The sequence below is a fragment of the Chionomys nivalis genome, chromosome 24 (genome assembly GCF_950005125.1).
Source record: "Chionomys nivalis chromosome 24, mChiNiv1.1, whole genome shotgun sequence".
Lineage (NCBI taxonomy): Eukaryota > Metazoa > Chordata > Mammalia > Rodentia > Cricetidae > Chionomys > Chionomys nivalis.
Genome location: NC_080109.1, coordinates 5,922,660 through 5,945,422, shown reverse-complemented (window position 1 = coordinate 5,945,422; position 22,763 = coordinate 5,922,660). Strand labels below are relative to the sequence as shown.

The following is a 22,763-nucleotide window of genomic DNA, read 5'->3' as shown; positions in this document are numbered from 1 at the left end:
TTCTTCCCCCATACTGCCAGGCTTTGTGCCCCTAACTCCACAAAATACTACCCCTTCTTCCCCAACTCTCTTCCCTGTCCCTTACGCAATATGTCTTCCCTCTCACAGTTCCTTTTGTAATTTCATTTCACATACGTATCCACACTCACACATACACACATGCGCGCGCACACTCATGTGAGAGGGAACATACTATTTACTGTTGGAGTCTGGCTTATTTCATTTAATGTCTACATAATGGAACTTTATTCAGTCATCAAGAAAAAGAAAATGGCATTTTCAGAAAATTGGATGTAACTGGAGATTTCCACGCTAACAGATAGAATGCAAAATGAATCTAAAACCAGAAGTATTTCTATGTACCCACGATGAACTTGCTTCAATTCAAATGAAGTTTCTTATTGATATATAGGAAGGCTACTAATTTTTTTGTAAGTATGTAAATTCTCTTTTTCGTACAATGAACATCAAGGCTCTTTCTTTTTTTTCTTTCCTTTTTTTTGTGAACAGAATTAACAATAAATATGGGTACACAGGCATCTCAGGGGTCTGTTAACACAGAGGGTATAACACCCATAAACTGATTAGCTAGGTCACATGGTATTTTTATTAGAAACACTATATAGAAAATGTTGAGATCCAGGAGCTTTCTGGTGAAATCTTTTTAGGGTCTTTTAAGTGTAGCTTTGGGTTATCTACAATAAGGCTATATTAACTTTTCCCTGTCATGTTTGTGTTCATTGTTTCTTTTTATTCTTTCTCAAGCTAAAACTTTGAACAGTGTCTTGAGTAAGAATTATGTAAGCGGGCACTTGTAGGAAGCGCAGCTTAAAGAACGCATTGGAGGAACCAAAACTGTTAAACTCACGGGCCTGTTTTCTTCAAAGGAAGAAGAACATGACTGGAGCTTGGTCACCTGGACGGCTGGAGTGGATGTTGTCTTGACTACCTGGTGATATTTTTGCTGTTCTATGGAGTCAGTCTACCTGAATCCCTCCAAATCCTGGGCATTGTTTAGGCTTTAATCCTGAGCTTTGTCTCTCAGTGACTAGAACCCATCCTTATGACAGAGGTCCTATGTACTTTGTATCCTCCTCCGATAGAAACCATTGGATTATTGCTTATGCTCATGACAAGTCCTTCTTCCTCAGGCCCTAGCCTCAGCGCTGCTTACCAGTCAATAGAACACACTGCAAAGGTCACACGTGTTTTCCCACTTTGCTAGGGAAGTCTCTACGAACCTTTGCCTCTAGCTTTGTTGTGATGATTGTCACATGGAAACCTCTTTCCAAAGTTTTACTATGCCTAAGTGTGTAAGAAAAATAAACCACAAGGTAGACTCTGGAAGTTTTGTTCCAGCGCCTGAAAAATTGGTGCTGCCCCAAGTTTCCCTCTTCACCTCAGGCAGGTGGTTTTCCTGCCACCCGTGACACTTGTGTGGTCCCTGATAGACACTCTTATCTCATTCCCTGCAGTAGACTTTTCTTTTTAAATATTGATTTATTTATTATGTATACAATATTCTGTCTGTGTGTATGCCTGCAGGCCAGAAGAGGGTAACAGACCCCATTACAGATGGTTGTGAGCCACCATGTGTTGCTGGGAACTGAACTCAGAACCTTTGGAAGAGCAGGCAATGTTCTTAACCTCTGATCCATCTCTCCAGCCCCGAGGAAGTTCTTTCCTTCATTTTCCACTTAATTTAGTCAGCTAAAGCTCTGTCTCTATAACCTTTATTACACTGTCACTTGTTCCTCTATTCTTAGTTTCTATAGGGTTTTTATCATAAGGGTGTTGAATTTTGTCAAAAACTTTTTTTTAAAAGCATCTCTTGAAATAATCATGTGAGATCTGCCCTTTTCTGCTTGTGTGTTATATTAGATTTATTGATTTGGGTGTATTGGACCATAAACTTGCATCCTTGGATCAAACAAACTTGGTGAAGGTGCGTGATTTTCCCCAATCTGTTCTTTGCTTTGACTTACGGGTGTTTACTGAGAATCTTTGCATCTATGTTTGCCAGGTAGTTTTTATTTGTTGTGCTTTTCTCTGGTTTGGGGCAGGACTGTGCTGGGCTCCTGGAGTGAGTTTGCTGGTGTGTTTTCACTTCCCGTCTGAGGAACAGTTGAGGAGCTTTTCTTGAGAGTGTTGTTGGCTGGCTCTGGGTGTGAGTTGCTTATATCCTCCTGATTTAATTTATTTCGGTTATACTTGTCACCCTTTTAAACAATCAGTTGGTGGAAACATGAAGGTTTATTCCTGGACTCAGAATTGGATCTCATTGATTTAACGCCCTCATTCTCCCTTTTCTGGCTCACCCCTCTACAATATTCCCACCTACTGTCCTGTTTCCTCATGATGGCGCTCACTTAAAGAAAAGCCAAAAGAAAAGTGACTAGGGAGAGACAAAACTGCTGGTTCTGAATTGATAACAAAGCTTGCCTGGCTCCTTTATCTCTGTGTACGTCTGTTGTGTCTGTATGTTTGTGCATATGGACGAGCACACTTGTGTGGAAGTCAGGCAGACGTTAGGTGTCTTCCTGATAGCTGATCAACAAGCCTTGGGGATCCTGCCTCCCCAGCACTGGGATTATAGGTATGCTCTACCACAGTCAAACTCAGGTCCCCGTGTGTGTGCAGCAAGCGCTTTAGCGATTGAGCCCTCTCCCAGGCTCTACGTTTGCACGTCAGAGGCAGGGTCTTTCTAGGTTGCTGAGGCCGGCCTTGGACTTGTGCTCCTGCTTCTCCCTCTCTACCGTGAGGATCACGGGTGTGTCCACCACACCTGGCAGCAAAGAGTCCTTTGAATAAATATGTTGTGTTGACTCTCAAGCGTGGAGACTCAGAGAACAATACAGAGGATTCTTTCGATAGAATGTTTCTGCTTTGCATACAACCGTATTTAATAATTTGTGTGTGTGTGATGTGCACATGTGCACACACATGCTATGTCACACAGGTGGAGCTTAGAGGTCAAGTTTTCAGAGTCTATCTCTCCTTCCTGCTTGACATGGGATCCAGATATTGAGCTCAGGTCAGCACGTTTGTAAAGTAATCACTTTTATCCCCCGAACACCTCCGTGGCTCCACACATTGTATCTGATGCTATAATTTTTGAATACCATAAAGCTTTTGTCCTCAGTTTTAAAATGTCTATGGGCTTCATGCTTGCTGATATGCACAGCAGAGAAATCTAGGAGCCATGGGTAGAATTTGTGTCGTTAGCAGTTAAACACAATACGTAGATTAAAGAGGCTTTATATTGTGTGTGTCCAGCACTTTACCTCCATGCAGTGTGCATAAACGCATGCTAGAAAAAGAGTCCCCTTCGTTTCCTATGCAAATGTGTACAAGTATCCATGCACACGTTGTCAGTAAGCTGCTTCTCTTTGTATGAACACCAGCTACCTTTCCCTGCCTTGCGTCACTGTAAGCGAACTTGTCTTAACCATAAGTTATAGATTTTGTGATATTTACTTCGTATCAGCAAGTCCTTCTAGACGCACTTCACAGTATTCTCTGAGAAGAAATGGTTCCCAGAACCAGTTATGAATAAGAATTGAGTCTAGATGACTGAGAAACTAGTGACAGATCGCAGGGGTCTGTGAAAACCGCTGGCTTCATGAATTCAGTGGGTATCTCTTGCACGGGCCACATTTCCACCCAGATGAACGAGGGAGCAAATGCCTTTGGAGTCTCCTTTCTGTCCACAGACCTTCTTTGTCTGTAATTATACCAGAGCTGATGGATCATTTCCTTGAAAGGTCTGGTGGTCAAAGTGTAGATGATTGGGTTCAAAGCGCTGTTGATGGGCAGAATAAAAATCACCACCCAAGAGGTGATAGTGTCTGGAAGAGAAAAAGTGGAAAAATCTGAGTGTTCATACATGGCACAGGCATCTCTTGTGTCTCCCATCTTCAGCCCCCTTTTTCTTTTTTAAAGACCAAGTCTCTGTTATTTTCAGGATGTCTTTCTGGAGTGTCAGTGTTTAAAGGCATGAACGCCAGTGCTGTGAAGGCATGGGGTTCTTTCTGAGTGTTTTTTTCCTGACTATATCGAAGTGCCATCAAAAGAGCTCTATTGGGAGTGTTTACACGAAGTCATGACGTATCGTTATGAATTCATTTAAAGAAAAACCATGTTCTTTACCATTTATCACCCTTTGATATATATATATATATATATATATATATATATATATATATATATATATACATATAATTTCTTGAGACAGGGTTCCTCTCTGTAATGGCTCTGGCTGTCCTGGAATTCACTGTTGACCAGGCTGGTCTCGAACTCATGGAGTTCCACCTGCCTCTGCCTCCTGAGTGCTGGAATTAAAGGCATGTGCCACTATGGCCCGGTTGTTGCAAATGTTTTGATTAATAGGAAGTATGTGGGACCCAGGGCAGCCTGGCCACATGTGGGGGCCAGGCCACATAGCTGCCATGGCAGGCAACACCGGTTTCCAGGAAAAGCCATAAGCTGATACCACCCAGGGAGGGCCAGTAGCTAATGTTCCAACCATTGGATGAAATTAGACAAGATCACCAAATGTCCCTGAGCCCAGGACTCACATATTCTCCTTTGTCAGGACCCCTGGACAAATGTCAGCCAATCAGGGTCCTGAACCCCAGAAATCCCCTCACTTCAACCTCTACTATAATAAAAACCCTATCCCGACTGGGCTGGGCACTCTCTGCTCTCAACCGCTCAAGGGATAGGTGGAGAACCCAAGCTTAAGCTTGGTTGACTAAAAGCTCTTTGCTTTTATGTGTGAGTGCAGACTCTGTGGTGTTTTTTTTGGGGAACCCATGATATGGGCGTGACAAGAACATGTTATATTTCTCATAATATGTAGATTTATCTTGAATTCTCTTTTTGTGATTTATTTGATTTTCTTCTGCTTTTCTTGGTGGCACTGCTAGGGATGGGACCTGGTGCTCTGTACACGCTAGGCAAGTACTCAGCTGCTCCCAGACTTGTTTGTTTTAAAAATCCGCACACATTTTAAGGCTTGCGCACATACGCATGTGTGTGTGTGAGAGAGCGAGAGCGAGGGAGAGAGAGATGCAGGTATATGTACACATGTATGTTCATGCATGTGGAGGCCAGAGGTCAATGTCAGGTCTATTTCCATTGTTCCCCGCATTATTTTTTGAGACAGGACCTCACAGTGAACTCTATTCCAAGAGTCTTATGTAAGATGAATCATAAAACTCTTGCTCCTTTTGTGTCAAGGTTATCTACCTAACACCATCCAGATTCATGTATCACGCAGCATGTAACAGAATCTCCTTCTCAGGGATGACAAGGATGCTCAGCGAGTCAAGATTCGTGCTAACGAGTCCGACAGCCTGAGTCTGGTGCTCAGGATACTCACAGTGAAAGGGGAGAATTGACTCCGGCAGATTGTCCCCTGACTTCCACGTGTGTGTCATAGCACAAGTGTGTGTGCACATATGCATACACATGAAAATTACATAAATGTAAAAATAAAAGTTCCTTCCCTTATACACCTGAGTAATGGGATCCATGTGCTCTTTGGATACATCCATGTGTCTGTAGACACTCTGCTGCTGCTCTCTCTTGGCTGTTGTGACTAGCACCACCGTGAACATAGGTGTGCGGATATCTATTTTAGTTTTGGCTTTCAATTCCCTTGGACGTTTATCGAGAAGTGGAATACCTGGGTTGTCTGGCAATCCTGTATCTAAAATTTGGCAGTTGCCAGCACACCTTCCTCTGTGGCTACACGGTGTTCTGATTCCGCTATCAGTGCACAAAGTGTCACTTTTCTTCTCGCCAACACATTCATATTCATATCCATATTTTCCCTCTCTGAACATAACAGTCACCGTGACGCATGCAATGTACATTATTTTAAAACCTTGTTTTGTTCTCTAATATGTCACCCTCGGTGCAGTGTTCCCTAACATAGGAGGTAGGGAGGAGCATCCATTATGTTCTTAAAAAATGAATTCATGGGGCTGGAGAGATGGCTCAGAGGTTAAGAGCATTGCCTGCTCTTCCAAAGGTCCTGAGTTCAATTCCCAGCAACCACATGGTGGCTCACAACCATCTGTAATGGGGTCTGGTGCCCTCTTCTGGCCTGCAGGCATACACACAGACAAAATATTGTATACATAATAAATAAGTATTTTAAAAAATGAATTCATGATGTGGTAACTCCTTCAGCTTGTTTTTCATCATGGTTATCTTAAGCAGGCAACCAGTTCCAGCCCTGCAAACCACTTTGTTTGGTCATGGTACTTTGTTTTTGTGGCACTTAGCGTTTCTGGAAAGGACTGAACAGTACCCATCAGTAAACATTTCCTTAATGGTAGAACCAGAGTCCACATTACTCTGACTGGTAATTTAAAAACAAAACAAAACAAAAAAAAAAAACCCAAAACTTTATTTTATGTGCATCAGTGTTTTGCCTGCATGTCTGTGTGAGGGTGCTGGATCCCTAGGAACTGGAGTTACAGACAGGCGTGAGCTGCCATGTGGGTGCTGGGAGTTGAACCTGGGTCCTTTGAAGGAGCAGTCAGTGCTTTCAACTGCTGAGCCATCCAGGCCCTGACTGGGAATTCTTGAAGTGAGTTAGTATTAAGCGTGTTGGTCATTAGCCCCGCACGGATTCATCCTTTCCGGCAAAAGCTTGTACCTGGGATCTCCACCTGAAGCAGTGAAAGAAATTTCAGGATGAAGATGGGGATCCAGCAGAGGGCGTCAGTAAAGACAATGAGGAAGAAGCGCTTGGCGAGGACCACCTCCCGCTTCACCTGCTTCTGGATCTCGGTCGCTGTGATGGTGCTCTGGTGGACGCTGTAAAACATGCTGCCGTAGGAGAACACGATGATGATGAATGCCACCAGGTTGATACCTGTGCAGACAGAGAACAGCAGTAGTGTGTGTTAGCGCTCCCCTAGGGAGAACGGACAAAACAGGCCTTCGACTTCACTATTACAGACCGCGGAGCCCTTAAAGTGGTACTTAATTATTTACCCACTTCATTTTGGTGACAGGGCCTTACTGTGGAGTTCAGGCTAGCCTTCAGCTTGACTAGGTAGCCTAGGCTAGACACCAGCTCACAGTCCTGCTGCAGATTACAAATGTGTACCAGGTCTCCTTCCTGACCTCCATTTCCAATTCTGCAGTCTCATCCCCATTGCTGTCACAGACTACTCCCAGGTCTGCCTGCGTTCCCCAGGGACTCTGCAGATCCTCTGGACCCAGCCTTCCTCTCATACCCCATCCCTCTGTGTCAGCCACCGATACCCAGAGACACGCTCTACCTGTGAACATGCTGAGAATTAGGTAGGCACTGATTCTCTCACTCTCCTTCCTGCCCTTCAGTTCCATTCCCCAGTCTCACTCCAGTCTCACCTCAGCTCTGTGGCAGACCACCTACAAGTGCCTGTCCTTTCTCTCTGATTGCACTCTCTGGACACTCCCTCAAACCTTGCAACAGACCCAGCTCTCCTCCCTCTTGTAGACCCTTGCGATCCCACCTCTCTTACCGCCCACCCCCATTCCTTTATGTCAGCTCCCAATAATACCTAGAAATGCATTCAATCTGGAACTCCCAGTAGCCACACCTGACAGGGACTCAAAAGCACTCCCTCCCAGGCAACCCACAGCTACCATAGTCTCCGAAGATCCAGAGAGGATAACAGAAGCAAGAACATTCAACCTATCAAAGACAAGACCTGACGTCAGCACCTAACTCATACTAATCCCAAACTTGCTGAGGGACAATGGTCTTGTATCCTGTCATTTGTATTATTTTAATAAAACGCTGATTGGCCAGTAGCCAAGCAGGAAGTATAGGCGGGGTAACCAGAATAGGAGAATTCTGGAAAGAGGAAAAGGTTCAGTCTGCAGTTGTCACCCAGATGCAGAGTAAGCAAGATGAGAATGCCTCACTGAAAAAGCCACATGGCTAACATAGACAAGAATAATGGGCTAATTTAAGATGTAAGAATTAGTTAATAAGAAGTCTGAGCTAATATGCTAACCAGTTTATAATTAATGTAGACTTCTGTGTATTTCTTTGGGACTGAATGGCTGCGGGACCAGAAGGGACAGAAACTCTGTCAACACAAACCCAGATGCCTAGATGCCAGTGCAAAAAAAACCACAATAGTTAGTAGCCAAGACAATATGTCTCCACCAGAACCCAGGAACCCTAGTCCAGTAGGTTCTGAAAAAGCTATATAGCTTCAGCCTAAAACAAGGATTTCAAAGTAGCTACTATGAATATGCTCAAGGACCCCAAAGAGGGCATAAATAGTAACATCTGCGGAAGCATAAACAAACAGTGGAAAGAAATGGTGAAAATGCTTTTAGACATGAAAGTAGAAGTAGAATCATTAAAGAAACTCAAACTGAGGTAAAACTGGAAATTAAAAATTTGGGAAGCCAAACAAAAACCTCACCAGCAGATTACAAGAGGCAGAAGAGGAAGACACGGAAAAAGAAAGAGATACCTCAACCAAAAAAATAAATAAATAAATAAAAATGTTGAATCTAAAAAATCCAGGCACAAAACATCCAGGATCTATCTGGTACGCTATGAAAAGACCAAATCTATGAATCATAAGAATAGAGGAAGGAGAAGAAACCCACCTCAAAATCCCAGGAAATGCCTTCAACAAAATCACAGAAGAAAGTTTCCTCGTTCTTAAGATGGAAGGGTCTATGAAGGCTCAAGAAGCATACAGAACACCAAATAGACAGAACCAACTGAAGCAGAAAAGAACTCATCTACTACACATAATCAAAACACATAAACAGAACAAAGACAGAATATGAAAATGTTGGAAGAAAAAAGACCAAGTAGCATATAAAGGCAGACTATTAGAATAACCCCAATTCCTCTTAGTGGAGATTCTAAAAGCCAGACAGGCATAGATGGATGTTTTATAAACTCTAAGAGATGACCACAGATGCTACCCCCAGATTACTATACCCAGCAAAAATCACAATAGATGAAGAAAAACACTTCACAATAAAAGCAAATTTATTTATCTACAAATCAACCCCTAGAGAAGGCACTAGAATGAAAACTTCAACCTGAAGAGTAACCACTCCTAAAAAAACATAGGGAATAAATGATCCCAGACCAGCAAATCAAAAGAGTGGAAAAATCTCACGCCATAACATCTAAATAGCAGAAATGAACAAACACTGTTCACCGATAGCTTTCAACATCAATGGTCTCAATTTTCCCAATAAAAAGATGCAGGCTAACAGACTAAAAAACAAGATACACCATTCTGCTGCATCCAGGAAACACACCTTAACATCAAGGATAGATATTGGCTCAGTGTAAACGATGGAAAAAGTTATTCCAAGCAAATAGAACTAAGAAACAAGCTGCATGTAGAAGTATTCAAATAGATTCATATTTATCATCCTGAACAGAACTCAAGTTAAAGTGGATCAAAGACCTCAACATATGGCCGAATATCCTCAATCTGATAGAAGAGAAAATGGGAAATAGTTTTATCATAGAAAAAGATTGTTTCAACAGGCACTTCTAACAACAATTAATAAACGTGACCTCATGAAACTGACAAGCCTCTGTATGGCAAAGGACACCACCATTCAGAAAAAGCAGTAGGCCACAGAATGGGAAAAGATTTTAATTAAATACACATTCAATATCTAACATATATAAAGAGGTGAAAAGAAAAAAAGAACTGGACATCAGTAAAATAAACCAATGAAAAGTGGGGTACAGACTTAAAAAGACAGTTCTGAAAGAGGAGACACAAATGACTCAGGAACATTTAGAGGAGGGTTCATCAGCCTTAGCCATCAGGGAAATGCGAATCAAAACTCCTTTGAAATTTCATCTGACACCAGTTGCAATAACCAAGATCCATAAAACACATGACAACTCATGCCGGCAAGGATGTGCTGGGAATTGAACTCAGGACCTTTGGAAGAGCAGGCAGTGCTCTTAACTGCTCAGCTCTCTCTCCAGCCCATGCTTAACTTTTAATGAGTCTTTTTTCTTATTTTTTGTTTGCTTCTCAGAATCACTTCGTACACAGAAGTCATGAATTCTTTTGACTCAAATATTGTTGAAGTAATGAAGGATGGTATGTTTAATTTTAATATAGCATGTTAAATAAATTTGACAAATATCACGGATCATTTGCTCTCTAATATTAATGATACTTTCTCATATTTTAAAACCTTGTGTTATACTTTGAGAATATTTTCATTTTTTTGGTTTAAAACAGTTTCACATATATGCTACAGCCAAAGTTATACGTGCCTGTACATAGGTATTTGAAAAATAGCAGATATCATTATGTCTACATTATTGGGGTAAATATGTAAACTGTAATTGCTTAAAGTCCTTTATTGAATACATCACAGATTGGAATTTAGCTGATAAAAGTATCATTTGAGGGCTGGAGAAATGGCTCAGAGGTTAAGAGCACTGACTGTTCTTCCAGAGGTCCTGAGTTCAATTCCCAGCAACCACATGGTGGCCCAAAGCCATCTATAATGAGATCTAGTGCCCTCTTCTGGCATGCAAGCATACACGGAAGGAATGTTGTATACATAATAAATAAATAAATCTTTAAAAAAAAAGTATCATTTGAGGAAAAAGAATTCTCCCTTGGTATTCTGATTCTGATTGCATTCACCCCTCCAGCCGCAGGTTGGAAGGACAGAACTTTGTAACAATAGAAGGCATGAATAAATGAGTCTCCCCCTCCCCGCCCCCCGCTGTGAATGACTCTAGCTAGAGAGGGAACACTCAAAGGTTGGTGATGCAGGGTTTCTTACCAAGAAAAATCACCACGGAATAGATCTGGGCTCCGGTACTTCCCGAGTCCTCTGAGTGAAGTGGAAAGCACACTCCGTTCGTGCCGTAGTAGTTTCTGAAAAATTCCTTATTGCTGAGTGGAGCAAAAGCCACTATGAACCCAACAATCCAAATGAAAGTCAGAACCGTGATTGTTCTGCATTTCCGAGGCCTGAGACACCGAAAAGGATACACGATGCAGATATACTTTTCCAAGGTTAGGAATGTTAAAAGCAGAACGGATACTTCCGTGGACAGAATGGCCAAAGACCCCATAAGCTGACAATGAGCGCTCTCCATCCACGGCTGGGCGTGTTGGTTATATTCGCCCCGAAACTTGAGATCAAAGGCTCCGATTACAAATAAATATACTCCCATTAGGCAGTCAGCACCTATGAGAGTCCGAAGTTTACAGGTTCAGAGAAACACAAAGTATGCTTATCTTTACACCAAACATTTTTTAAATGATCCAGTTTCTTCTATATTAAGAGGAGACACATTTTACTCTCTTAAGAATTCATAGGTTGGAGACGGGAGGTGGTGGCGCACTCCTTTAATCCCAGCACTCAGGAGGCAGAGGCAGGCGGATCTCTGTGAGTTCGAGGCCAGCCTGGTCTGGTTGGTTATGTAGCTTGGCAGCTGAGTGCTTGCTTAGCGTACATGAAGCCCTGGTTCCACTCCTAGCACCAAGCAAATCCCTAACGTGGAGGAGAACCCTCTAATCTATTCCCTTTGTGACCGCTGTCACGGAAGACTCAGCAGCCACCGGAGTTTGACTCCCCGTCAACTTACACCTGCCATAACTCCAGCTCCAGGGAGACCAGGTACCTTTAGCCTCCTTGGGAACTCACACATTAAAAAGAGAAGACTATAGTATAATTGACTGTCTTCCTTACGGTGTCAGTCTGTAAGACTGGAGATCCTCTCTGTTTTGGGCTCATCTAGCCCTATTGCTTGGAGGTATAAAACAAATCAATAAAATTGGTTATGCTGTACATTGAGACACTAATCTGGAAGTTTTGTTGACAGAGTAATGGCAAAAAGTTTTGAAGTTTATAAATTTGGGGGATATGCACTATTATGCATAGCTTTCCAGCCAGCACCATTTAAGAGCTTTTTCTTGATCCTCTCTTCCATATTTATCTATCTCTTTTTAGGTTCTTATATTCAAAATTAATTAGCACTCAGTGTGTACACTTCTTAGCATTTTGTCTTTTAAATGTTCTTTCAATTAGTGTGTATTTATTATGCAAAATGATAGTTTTCATTATTTATTTCTTATTATTACAATAATACTTTAATTATTCTTTGAGAATGTATTTTGGTCATAATGACATTTTCATAAATATATTATGTGCTCTGACATTTTCATATTCAAGGAAAAATTTGAGACTTTTTGACTGTTTAAATATTCTAAGTCCTTAAAATCATATCTTGTAGAAATAATAAGACTGATTCTGATTTTTTTGAAATGCCTTTTTTAATTAATTTTTTTCATACAATAAATTCTAATCATGCTTTCCCCTCCCCCAAATGCTCTCAGATTTTAACTCCCCTCCCTCCCAACTCCACACCCTCTCTTTCTATCTCTTTAAACAAACGAACACTCCAAGAAACACATACACAAACTCAAAACAACTCAAAATATGTGAGCAAAAGAATAATAAGACAAAAAAATGACAAAACAAAGCAATATGGGACAAAGGTCTACAAAAAAAACATTGAGTTTGCTTTGGGTTGGCCAACTACCCCTACATAGGGCCTGCCCTGAAATGTGATTAATATACCCAGCGAGACTCTGTTGGAGAATACTATTTTGTGAGCATTGGCCTTCACTTTTCAAAAATGTAGTTATCCTCTCTACTTAAGTAGGGAAATTGAACTTGACTTAGAATACTTCAGCTAACCATGCAAAGCTGTTGTAAACACCTTGTTGAGCTCTGCTTCCCACATAGCATAGCTAACAATGGAAACAGGTTAGACTCAGGCTTGATCAGTGTCTGGAATAGGAAGCTGCTCATCCCACCCCGGGCATGGTGTGGGGGCTGCTTTACTTGGTTGAGGGGCTATGAATACATAACCAGCTTTGGGACATCCTGAAGTCTGATTTTTTAAAATTAATACTACCTGGAAATACTTCCCTATTTGCATATTTTAAGCTTCAAGTGAAAAATATTCTAGTAGCTCAGAGACCAGAAGAATGACAAGCAGTAAAATTAGTGTTTATCAACTAAACATGCAAACCAAACAACAAACACAGCTCTGGGTGTGAAATTGTTCTTTTTTCCTTTATTGTTTTTTTTCTTCTTTTATTTCTCAATACATTCTGATTATAGTTTCCTTTCTCTCTAATCCTTCCAGTTCCTTCCTACTTCTTCTCTCCTTTGGATCCACTCCCTTTCTGTCTCTCATTAGAAAAGAACAGGCTTCTAAGAGACAACAACCAGACATGATGAAATAAAATATATTAAGATGAAGCAAAAACTATCCTATTGAGCTGGGTGGGTGATGGTGGTGCAGGTCTTTAATCCTAGCACTTGGGAGGCAAAAGCAGGTGGACCTCTAGGTTTGAGGCCAGCCTGGTCTATAGGGCAAGTTCCAAGACAGCCAGGGTTACACACATAGAAACTGTCTCGAAAAACCAACAAAACAAAACAAAACAAAACAAAACAAAACAAAACAAAACAAAAAACCCCTCATATCGAATCTGAACATGGCAACCCAAGAGGAGTAAAAAGAGTCTCAAGAGCAGGCTCCGGAGTCAGAGACCCACTTGCTCTCACAGTCAGGAGACTCATAAAGATGCTAAGCTAACAGCGATATACATATATGCAGAGGACCTGGGGTAGACCCGTGTAGGCCCTGTTGCTTGCTGCTGCAGTCTGAGCTCATATGTGCCTTGCTTAGTTGATTCAGAGGGGAAGTTGCCACTTTCATTTGTAGTGAAATGGCTCAGTTCAGTTTATTTTAAAACGATTCATTTATTCTGTATGTGTGTGTCCTTATGAAGTAACCACTTTTAACTGCTCAGCCATTTCTCTAGCCCCTAAGCTTTTTCAGCTTTAAAACTAATTTTCTCATGACTAAAGTGATCTTTTTTTTTTATGTAGAGAAGGCAGAAATACCATACAAACAAAAGGAAGAAAGATTTTAAATTTCATCTTTCTAACACTCACAGAACTTATTTTCTTTCTGAAATTGTTTTAAGATTTATTTATCTTATAGTATGGACGTGTTTTCTTGCAGGTAAGAATGTGTATCATGTGGGTGGGTACCTGGTGCCAACGGAAGTCAGAAATAGGACCCCCTGCAAGTGGAGGTATGAACAGTTGTAGACTATCATGTGGGTGCTGGGAACTGAACCTGGGTACGTTGTGAGAGCAACATATGCTCTTAACTGCTACTTCATCTCTCCGGCCCCTTTGGTCCCTCTTTTTCTTTTACAAGATTTTATTTTTATTATGCATGGGTACATCTGTGTTTGCATGTGGTTCTGTGCACATGCTTGTATTCATCCTTGGAGACCAGAGACGTTGAAGTTACAAGCTGTTGTAAGCCACCACGTATGGACACTGGGAACCCAGTTTGGGTCTTCTAAAGGACCTGTGTGTGCTCATCACCACTGATCTGTCTCTTCAGTTCCACAGAATTTATTTTCTAGTAGCAACAGTTTTGTACATTTCAAACCAAGCTCCTCTTTAACCGGGAGGTACTCACAGCAGAGAGAAATGATGGACAAGGCATGCAGTTTGTTCTCAGACCTGATGTAGGGTCGCATACAAATGACAAAAATGTTTCCAAAGCAGGTAACTGCAGACACAACCCAGACAAAGACTCTCTGAATGATGTTTGCCAAGAGGTTCTCCAGAGACGAAATTCCATCCGTGTTGGGCTTACAGCTGCGCACGTGCGGGGCATAGCCACAGTACTGAAATCTCTTAAAATAGCTGGCGTATAAAGAGAAGACAAAATTAGAGCACATGTTTAACATTAAGTTAAACATCTCTGATATTTGTTTTCAACATTTTCTCAGTCAAAAATGTGTTCATATGAGATTTTGTGGAATAGCAAGGTCGGTTGCTGGTGTGTCCATTTGCTTGTTTGGTTTCTCTGTGAGCTGTGATGGGGTGGAGCAGAGTATAAGGGAGGACGTGATGTTTCTTGTAAGTGTCTGGGGATGAACTGCTTTCATAGAAAGAACTTGAGCAGATACTTGATTGCTAGTTTAGCTGCTTAGCAGAGATTCAACTTTTAGCAACAGTGTCTTGATTTCTTCTGAGGGAAGTCCTTCTCTAGCCCCAGGACCCTCAGCGGATGAACAGTGGAGACCCTTCCCTAGCCCAGGGTCGGCAAATATGCTATAAGGAATCCTGAGCCTAGTGTTGCTGTGTGAATGGCTTATTTCATGCGTGTGGTCCAACTCTTGTTTCCACGATACCTGCTCAACTCAGGTTCCCCTTTTAGTTATTTCTCAGTTTTACAAGCTACACCAGTTTCTTCCAATCAACTCAGTTTTTCTGGGTCAGACTGTTTTGTTGTAGGCAAGCGAAGAAACTTATAAAAGCCTTGTTTCCGAGAAATCATGGGAACATAAACAATGTCCTACGTTAGACTTACAGTGCCAGGAAGATGGCAGCGTGGCTGACAAGGTACTTCTAAGTCATTGAAAATTGCCAGTGTGAAGAGCAATCTAGTACTTCTATCAGCTTCGAGCACTTGCTATGAGCTTCACCCAAAATATTGAGAAAAGTTATAATCAGTGCAAAACAAGACACACTGCATGGGATTTAAAAAGGCTACCATTTCATCCTTGTACTTCCTCTGATCATACTTTGACATTAGGGACAGTTTTCCCTGGGGAAGAGTTCTCCTGCCTTCATTAACTTGTAGCAACTCTTTATTTTGAATATTCAAATTATGTGTTTATATATTATATATGTATATTACATATACATGTATATCATATATAATACTTAAAAGGTAGAAAATAATTGCTACAAATTAATATAGACATATGTGCATACATACACACGTGTGTTGTGTGTGAGATATGTGTATGTACCTCATGTGTGTCTCATGTGTGTCATGGTGTGTGTGTGTGTGTGTGTGTAGGTGAGAGAACGGCTTTGGGTGCTGGTCCTGACCCCCCCACCTTGTTTTTGAGGCAGAATCTCTCTTGTTGTCTGTTGTTGCACTTCATAGTCTAGGTTATCCGGCCCCAGGCTTTGGGGCGGGCTCTCCTGTCTGCATCCCAGCTCACCTGAGGCGCTGAGATCAGAGGCACATGTCACCTGTTCCTGTACTTGGATCCGAACTCAGGAACTTTTACTCGCTGAGCCATTTCCTCAGCCCTGTTTATAACTGCTTTATATAACCTACACACACTATGATGCATTAGCTTCAGTCTTTCTCAAGTTCATTTTAATTTTGAGACAGGGTCTCACTGTGAAGCCCTAATTAGGTTAGAACTTGCCATATAGACCAAGCTGACTCCAAACTCAGGGATCCGCCTATCTCTGCCTCCCAAGTGCTGGGATGGGAGATGTGCACCACCACCCCTCGCCTTCAGTTCTGTTTTAAATGCACTAATGCTGTTCATGAAGGTGCTACCCTCTAGGGCTAATCAAGACTTGGCCTTTTAATAATGCCATCACTCTGCAGTTAGCATTGTAACATATAATTTTGAAGAGGGACTTAAATACTAAGCATACAGAGGCAAATTAGTAGAAATTATTCATATTTTATTTGCATTTAGTATGGGAGTATTATCACAAGACATGTGGGGACACAGATTAAAATGACGGTGAACGGCAAGCAAACGTCTACTTACATGTGAGAGAGATTCACGAGAGGTCTGAACATCCTCTGCTGGATATTTGTGATCTCAATTCCCTCTAGGCTGCTAAAAATACCAAGTAGTGGTCAAGAGAACATAGGTTATCCACAGGTGAAGGACAATGCAGTCAAATGCTTTAGGTTAGCATCATTCTAAGTGAAATGTTCACACTCAGCCTGCCTGAACTTCCCCAGGTTATAGACATGCATAGCCTATTTTAAAAATATTCCCAGTTCATGATATACTGCCTAATGCATGCTAGTTAGTCAATAAATATTTGTAGAATAGGAGCATGCACATTATATTCTGGACACCTTTAAATTTTCCTAATACCTTTTAAGTCATATTTTTTTCCCAGTGAAGTGCTATTTTACTGTAGAATAGTTAAACGAGATGAGCTAAGACTTATCTCCTAAAGACCATTCTTAACATTAATAGAATTATTGTCCTTTCTGTGATGTGGGAGGCATGATTTACATGGCCTAGAAAATTCTATTTTAGGATAGGGTTGCTATTCTTGGTGTTTAACTTGACACACTTAAGAAGAGGGAACCTCAGTTGAGGAAACTCCCTCCATCATTTTGGTCAGTGGGCATATCTGTGGGCATATCGTATTTTCTTGATTAATGGTTGATGGGGAGGGCCCAGCCCACTGTGGGCGGTACCATCCCTAGGAAGTTGACTCTGGGCTGTGTAAGAAAGCCTGCAGTGAGAGCTCGGGAAGCAAGCCAGTAAGCAGCATTCCTCCATGATTTCTGCTTTAAGCCCTGAGTTCCTCTTTGGTTTTCCTCAATGATGGACTGTAACCTATAAGCCAAATAAACCCTTTTCTCTTCATGTTGTTTTTGGTGAGTGCTTTATTACAGAAATGGAGATACAAACTAGGACATACACCCACAGAAAATATGGTGTACTCAGAACTAATGGGGCCACAACTCTGTCCTATACACGAGAGATATAAATGCACAATTCAGTATCTCTGGGGACAGAGATGTAGGGATTCATTATCGTTTAATTTTTAGTTTATTAACACTTGAGGTAGAAGTAATAGCTGTCTATAGTCAATCAACGATTCATATATTTTTGTGGAGCTGGAAATAAAACATAATTAAAAGACATAAGAGCATATATTCTATTAGTATTGAAGCAAAACTGTATATGGCTATACTTACAGAGACTTGAGTTTGGCAAGATAATCAAATTGATTTACTTGAATTTTCTGGATTGGATTATAGGAAATATTCCTGTTTAAAAAAAAAAAGCAACGTCATTCCTAAAAATTGCTTGGGCCAAGAGAATTTATTTGTTGACTTTGAGTGAATTTGAAACACTTACCAAAAAAGTATAGTACAGTTCAAAGTGTATTGAAGATTTAAACGTAAGACCTGAGACTACAGAGAAGGACCTCCCTGACACTGGCCTGGCAGTGACTTCTAGAACTCAGACAGTAAAAGCTGGGATGTGATTTCCAAAATGCAGACAGTAAAGGCAGCAATAGATAAAGAGGACCACATTAAAGCCAAAAGTTTCTTCCCACCATAAGAGAAGACTGCAGCCTGGAAGACATGATTCGCAGAGCCGTCTCTTTCCTCCACTGCTTTATTCTTTTCAGGGACCACAAGTACACACTCTACCACCGAGCCAGATTCCCTACCCCTGCAAGCATATCTCAGGGGATGGATTAATATCTACAAAGATATAAGGAACTCAAATCAATAGTAAAGAGACAAGTAATCCAATTAAGAAAAAGAGTAAGACTCTGAGCTGACATTTCTCCAAGGAAGATAAACAAGTGGCCAGGAGATATATGAAGCACTTGGTTAGAAAATGCTAACTTATTTATTAGAGACAACATATGGCTGAGGATGAATTACATCCCACAAGATCTGACCTTGACTTTTGAACTTCTGAACTTCAAGAACAGTGAGCCACACAAAATTCTATTGTTTATAAATTCGCCAGGCTGTGGTAGCCTTCTACACTAACAGAAAATGGACTAGATCAACGCCAGTGAAGAAGATACTCTTGTTCATGGCATTGGAAGACTCAGTCCATATTAAAGTTTATGAATTCATGTAAGACATCAAAGGAGCCCAAACAGCAAAAGCGATCTTGAAAAAAAGAACAAGGAAGTCAGGGTTTGCACAGTCACCCACAGCTACGCAGACCAAAGGGACTGACTACAGAGCCCAGGAACAACCCCACTCAGACATAATCAGATAACATTTGACACAGGTGCCAAAGGCATTCAACAGGGAAAGGACAATCTTTCTAACAGTGATGGGAAAACTGAATATCCTATGCAAAGGAATAGAAATGGACCCTTCTGTACTATGAACTCAAATGGATCACACGCTTAAATAGAAAGCTATCAAACTAGAAGAAAATATAGGAAGAAAAATCCATTGTGTGGATTTGGCAGTGTCATGTATTCATTGTGAAACTTAAAGTATAGATAATGAAGCGAAAGATTAAAAAGTGGCAGTGTATTAAAATTAAAAAACACTGCGTCAGAGGGACCTGCCACCCACAATAGCGGGAAAAAACGAGTCTGGGGCTGAGTCCCAGGAAGGATGAAGATGAGAGCTCAGCAAGTGCAAAAGCAGCTCACGTGGAAATGAATGAAGAACTTGAGTAGTTTTCCCCACAAGAAGACAGACAGGCGACCAAACACGTGGGAAAGATGCTCAACGTCACTGAGACCAGAGCGATGAAAATCAGATCCTCAAGGATGCTCAGGTGAGACGGCTGTGAGCCAGAAAAATGAAAACAGCAGGTGTTGGAACTGCAGAAATGAGGACCCTGTGCCCTGATAGTAGAGATGAAGGATGGCACAGCTCTGACAGGAAGTAGAATTAAACAGAACAAAAGTAGAGCTGCCATGTGACCCAGCCCCACAATGTCTAGGGGTGTAGAGGTGGTTTCTGGCTTATTATGTTCTCACTTTACAACAGTGAAAAACAACCTTTAGTGGAAGTTGCACTAAAGGGAAGTGGTTAGAGGTACAGTGCTCGCATCCCTGAATTCCAACACAGAGATACTGAGGAAGGAAGGGAGAAAGGGATAAGGAAAAGATCCTATTTGATCTTTCTTTGTGATAGCAGTGTGTGTTATGATATAATGTGTGTTGCAGCTCCCAGCCAGCCATGGAAACGCAGGTGTACAAAACTGATAGTCTACAGTGAACTGGTTTCTAAGTTACCATAGTTGATAGGTAGGTGCATTAAATGAATTTTAAAAATAACAGTTCTGATTTATGATGCCTTCATTGGGTGTATTTAAGTTTGCTGTGAGCTGAGAAGGCGCATAAAACCCAAATGACTGAGTGTGGGCATCCAGACACGAATTTGCACACAGGTGGAAGCAACCTAAGTGCCCACACGTTGGCAGATGGCTGTACACAGCGTACGAGGTGCTATTTCAGCCTTCAGAGCAAAGGGAATTCTGACACAGACCACCACACTGATGCACCATGTTGGTCTGGTAAAGAGAAATAAGCCAGCCACAAGATGGCAACCACCACACAGAGAGAACCAGCACGGTGGGACTTGCCAGGACTGTGGCGGGATGAATGTGGCGTTACTGCTGGATGGCTACAGGGTTTCAGCTCTGTACTCAGTGGAAAGCTAGGAGGGTGGATGTTGGTGAGAGCTGAACAATGATATAGAAGATCTTGATGTAATCCAGTGGTACAGAAACAGATGGAGGACTCAGTTCTATGTATATTTTACCACAGTTGAAAAATAAGATAAAGAAAGGAAGTGGTTAAGTTAATGTCTTACAATTGTGTCAGCTCCTTCAGATCCTTAAAGATGTTCGGTGGAAGGTTTTCAATCCGATTGCTTCCCAAGTCCCTAGGGAAACAATTGCAAGCAAATCATATTATTGCTTTCTAAAGACTTCATTCATTGGTAGAAAATTTATTAGAAAACCATTTGCAATTTTCCAACAGCTCCATTCGTTACTTGTTTTAAATACCAAGAAGTAAGTGTCGCCTTTTTGTGTGGATTGGAGTCACAGCCTCTCTCCTGCTCAGTGTGTGCCCTACCACTCCAGGTCCTGGAAGTCGAGAGGCTTTAAAAATAGGGGCACAGAACATTTTATCCTGAGCCAGGCATGGTAGTACACACCTATAATCCCAGCATTGGGGAAGCAGAGGCAGGAGGATCAGAAGTTCATGGACATTCTCAATTATAACTGAGTGTGCCCAAAGCCAGCATGGGCTACCAATGCTCCTCCATCTCAGGTTTCCTTGGAGACAGACCATGGTATTTAACGTGGCTCTGACATATTAATTTCATTTATGGACTGTATGATGTCCCTTCATCCTCTCTCTTCCCTTTCTCCTCCTCTGTTTGAGAACATGACTTGAGGCCCTGGTTTTTCTTTTGCCCGGGTTCATTATGATGACCTCAAAGCATGCCATTTAAGGTTCAAATTTCTTTCAGAGAGATGCACAGGCTTCTACTCTCCTGGGCAGGATGCACATGTGCAGAGGGGGTGCCTAACATGATGTCACCTTGGAGCTAAGAGGAGCTTTCAGCAGCAGAAGCGGTGACATTTCTCCAGTGACAGATTTCACGAGAAAGACTGCAGCTTCTTTGAAACAAGAAGACGTCTCGGTGAGCTTGAATTAGGTGACTAAATTCAAACAGAAAATGTAACTTCCCCCACGCACCTCCAGGGGACAGACAGGAGAAAAGCTGAGAAGTTGCCTATGCCAGTTGGTTAATCATTGGGTAGAATGATTTATTTTTAGATTTTTTTATTATTTTAAAAATTTTGTATGTGTCTGTGTGTGGCTAAGTGCACAAGCGTGGAAGAGCTTGAGGGATGAAGAGTATCAGATCTCTGGAAAGATGGCGTTATCGGTCCTTGTAAGCCACCGACAGGGTCCTGGGTACTGAACTGGGGTCCTCTGCAAGAGCTCTTAACCAACGAGCCGTATCTCAAGCCCTGACCTAACTTATTTCAACTATTTATTTCATATTTTATTTTATGTTTACTTTTGTAAGCTATCTGAATTGTTTTGTGATCCATGTTACATATAAATACTGTTTGGGAAGAGAAAATTAATATTTCTGAAATATATGAACATTATATGTATAAGTAGTACAAAGTAAAACTGACAAAAGCATTCTTAATACATATTTAGTTAAACTTACAATTCATCTAGTTTCTGGAGGTGTGCAAATGCATGTTCATTTAAGTGATTAATTTTGTTTTTCCTCATTACCCTGAAAGAAAAAGGAAAAGTACGTGTTAACATGTCAACATAATGATCACATAGATTACTAAATATAACTCCTACAAAGATAATGAATATAGAGTGCATTTTTTATTTAAAATTTTTATAGAGTTTATATACCAACCACAGTTCTTCCTTCCTCCCCTCCTCCTTCTCCCCGCACCTCCTGCTCAACCCACTCTCCATTCACCGCCTCTGGGGAGTCAACAAAGCCTGGCACATTAAGTTGAGGCAGTACCAAGCCTCCTCCATCCTCCCTCCCCCCCCACACATCAAGGCTGAGCAAGGCATCTCACCATAGGGAATGGGATCCAAAAAGCTCATGCATGAGGGGTAGATCCTGATCCCACTGCCAAGGGCCCCTCAAAGAGACCGAGATAGAGTGCATCCTCATGTCAGGATATCAGTATGATATTATTTATTTCAAAAACAGTCTCAACTATGCAATCTTGGCTGGCCTAAAACTCACGGCCTTTCTGCACCAGTCTCTTGGGAGTTGCAATTACAGGTGTGTGCCGCTTCAGTTCAATTTTATTCTTAAATTTCCTGAGTCTTTTTAACAGGGACCATATGAAATGTAATTTAAATTTGTAATTAGAAATGAAGAAGGGCTTTGAAAGGAATAGGGAACCTCACCTCTCCTTAACAAGAACTGAGCGTTTTGCAGCTATGAGCATGGGAATTGTTTTAGACTTACCTCCTCAGTCTGCAAAGTGTGTCTGTCTAACAAAAGGCTCCATGCACCACAGAGCTCTTGTTTGCTAGAGCATAGAATTAGGATTGAAATACTTGAGAGAAAGTTGTCTGAATGGACCAGTTCAATGTCTCTTTAGTTTGGAAACATG

The 22,763-nt window shown here is 41.4% G+C and overlaps 1 protein-coding gene across 5 annotated transcripts in view; it reads right to left on the bottom strand.

The window, feature by feature from the left end:
* Nucleotides 1-276: 276 nt before the first annotated feature.
* The window catches only part of Rxfp1 (relaxin family peptide receptor 1), an 83,088-nt gene continuing 60,601 nt past the window's right edge, over nt 277-22,763 (bottom strand). For 4 of the 5 annotated variants that reach the window (XM_057757229.1, XM_057757231.1, XM_057757232.1 and 1 more), the window contains 8 exons: nt 21,836-21,907; nt 20,453-20,524; nt 17,843-17,914; nt 16,665-16,736; nt 14,552-14,781; nt 10,816-11,226; nt 6,671-6,889; nt 277-3,848 (listed from right to left, as the gene is read on the bottom strand). In XM_057757229.1, coding sequence (XP_057613212.1) covers nt 3,547-3,848; nt 6,671-6,889; nt 10,816-11,226; nt 14,552-14,781; nt 16,665-16,736; nt 17,843-17,914; nt 20,453-20,524; nt 21,836-21,907 — 1,450 coding nt within the window. In that variant the 3' untranslated portion in view covers nt 277-3,546. The remainder of the gene's footprint in view (nt 3,849-6,670; nt 6,890-10,815; nt 11,227-14,551; nt 14,782-16,664; nt 16,737-17,842; nt 17,915-20,452; nt 20,525-21,835; nt 21,908-22,763) is intronic. The other variant, XM_057757230.1, reaches the window with a different exon arrangement.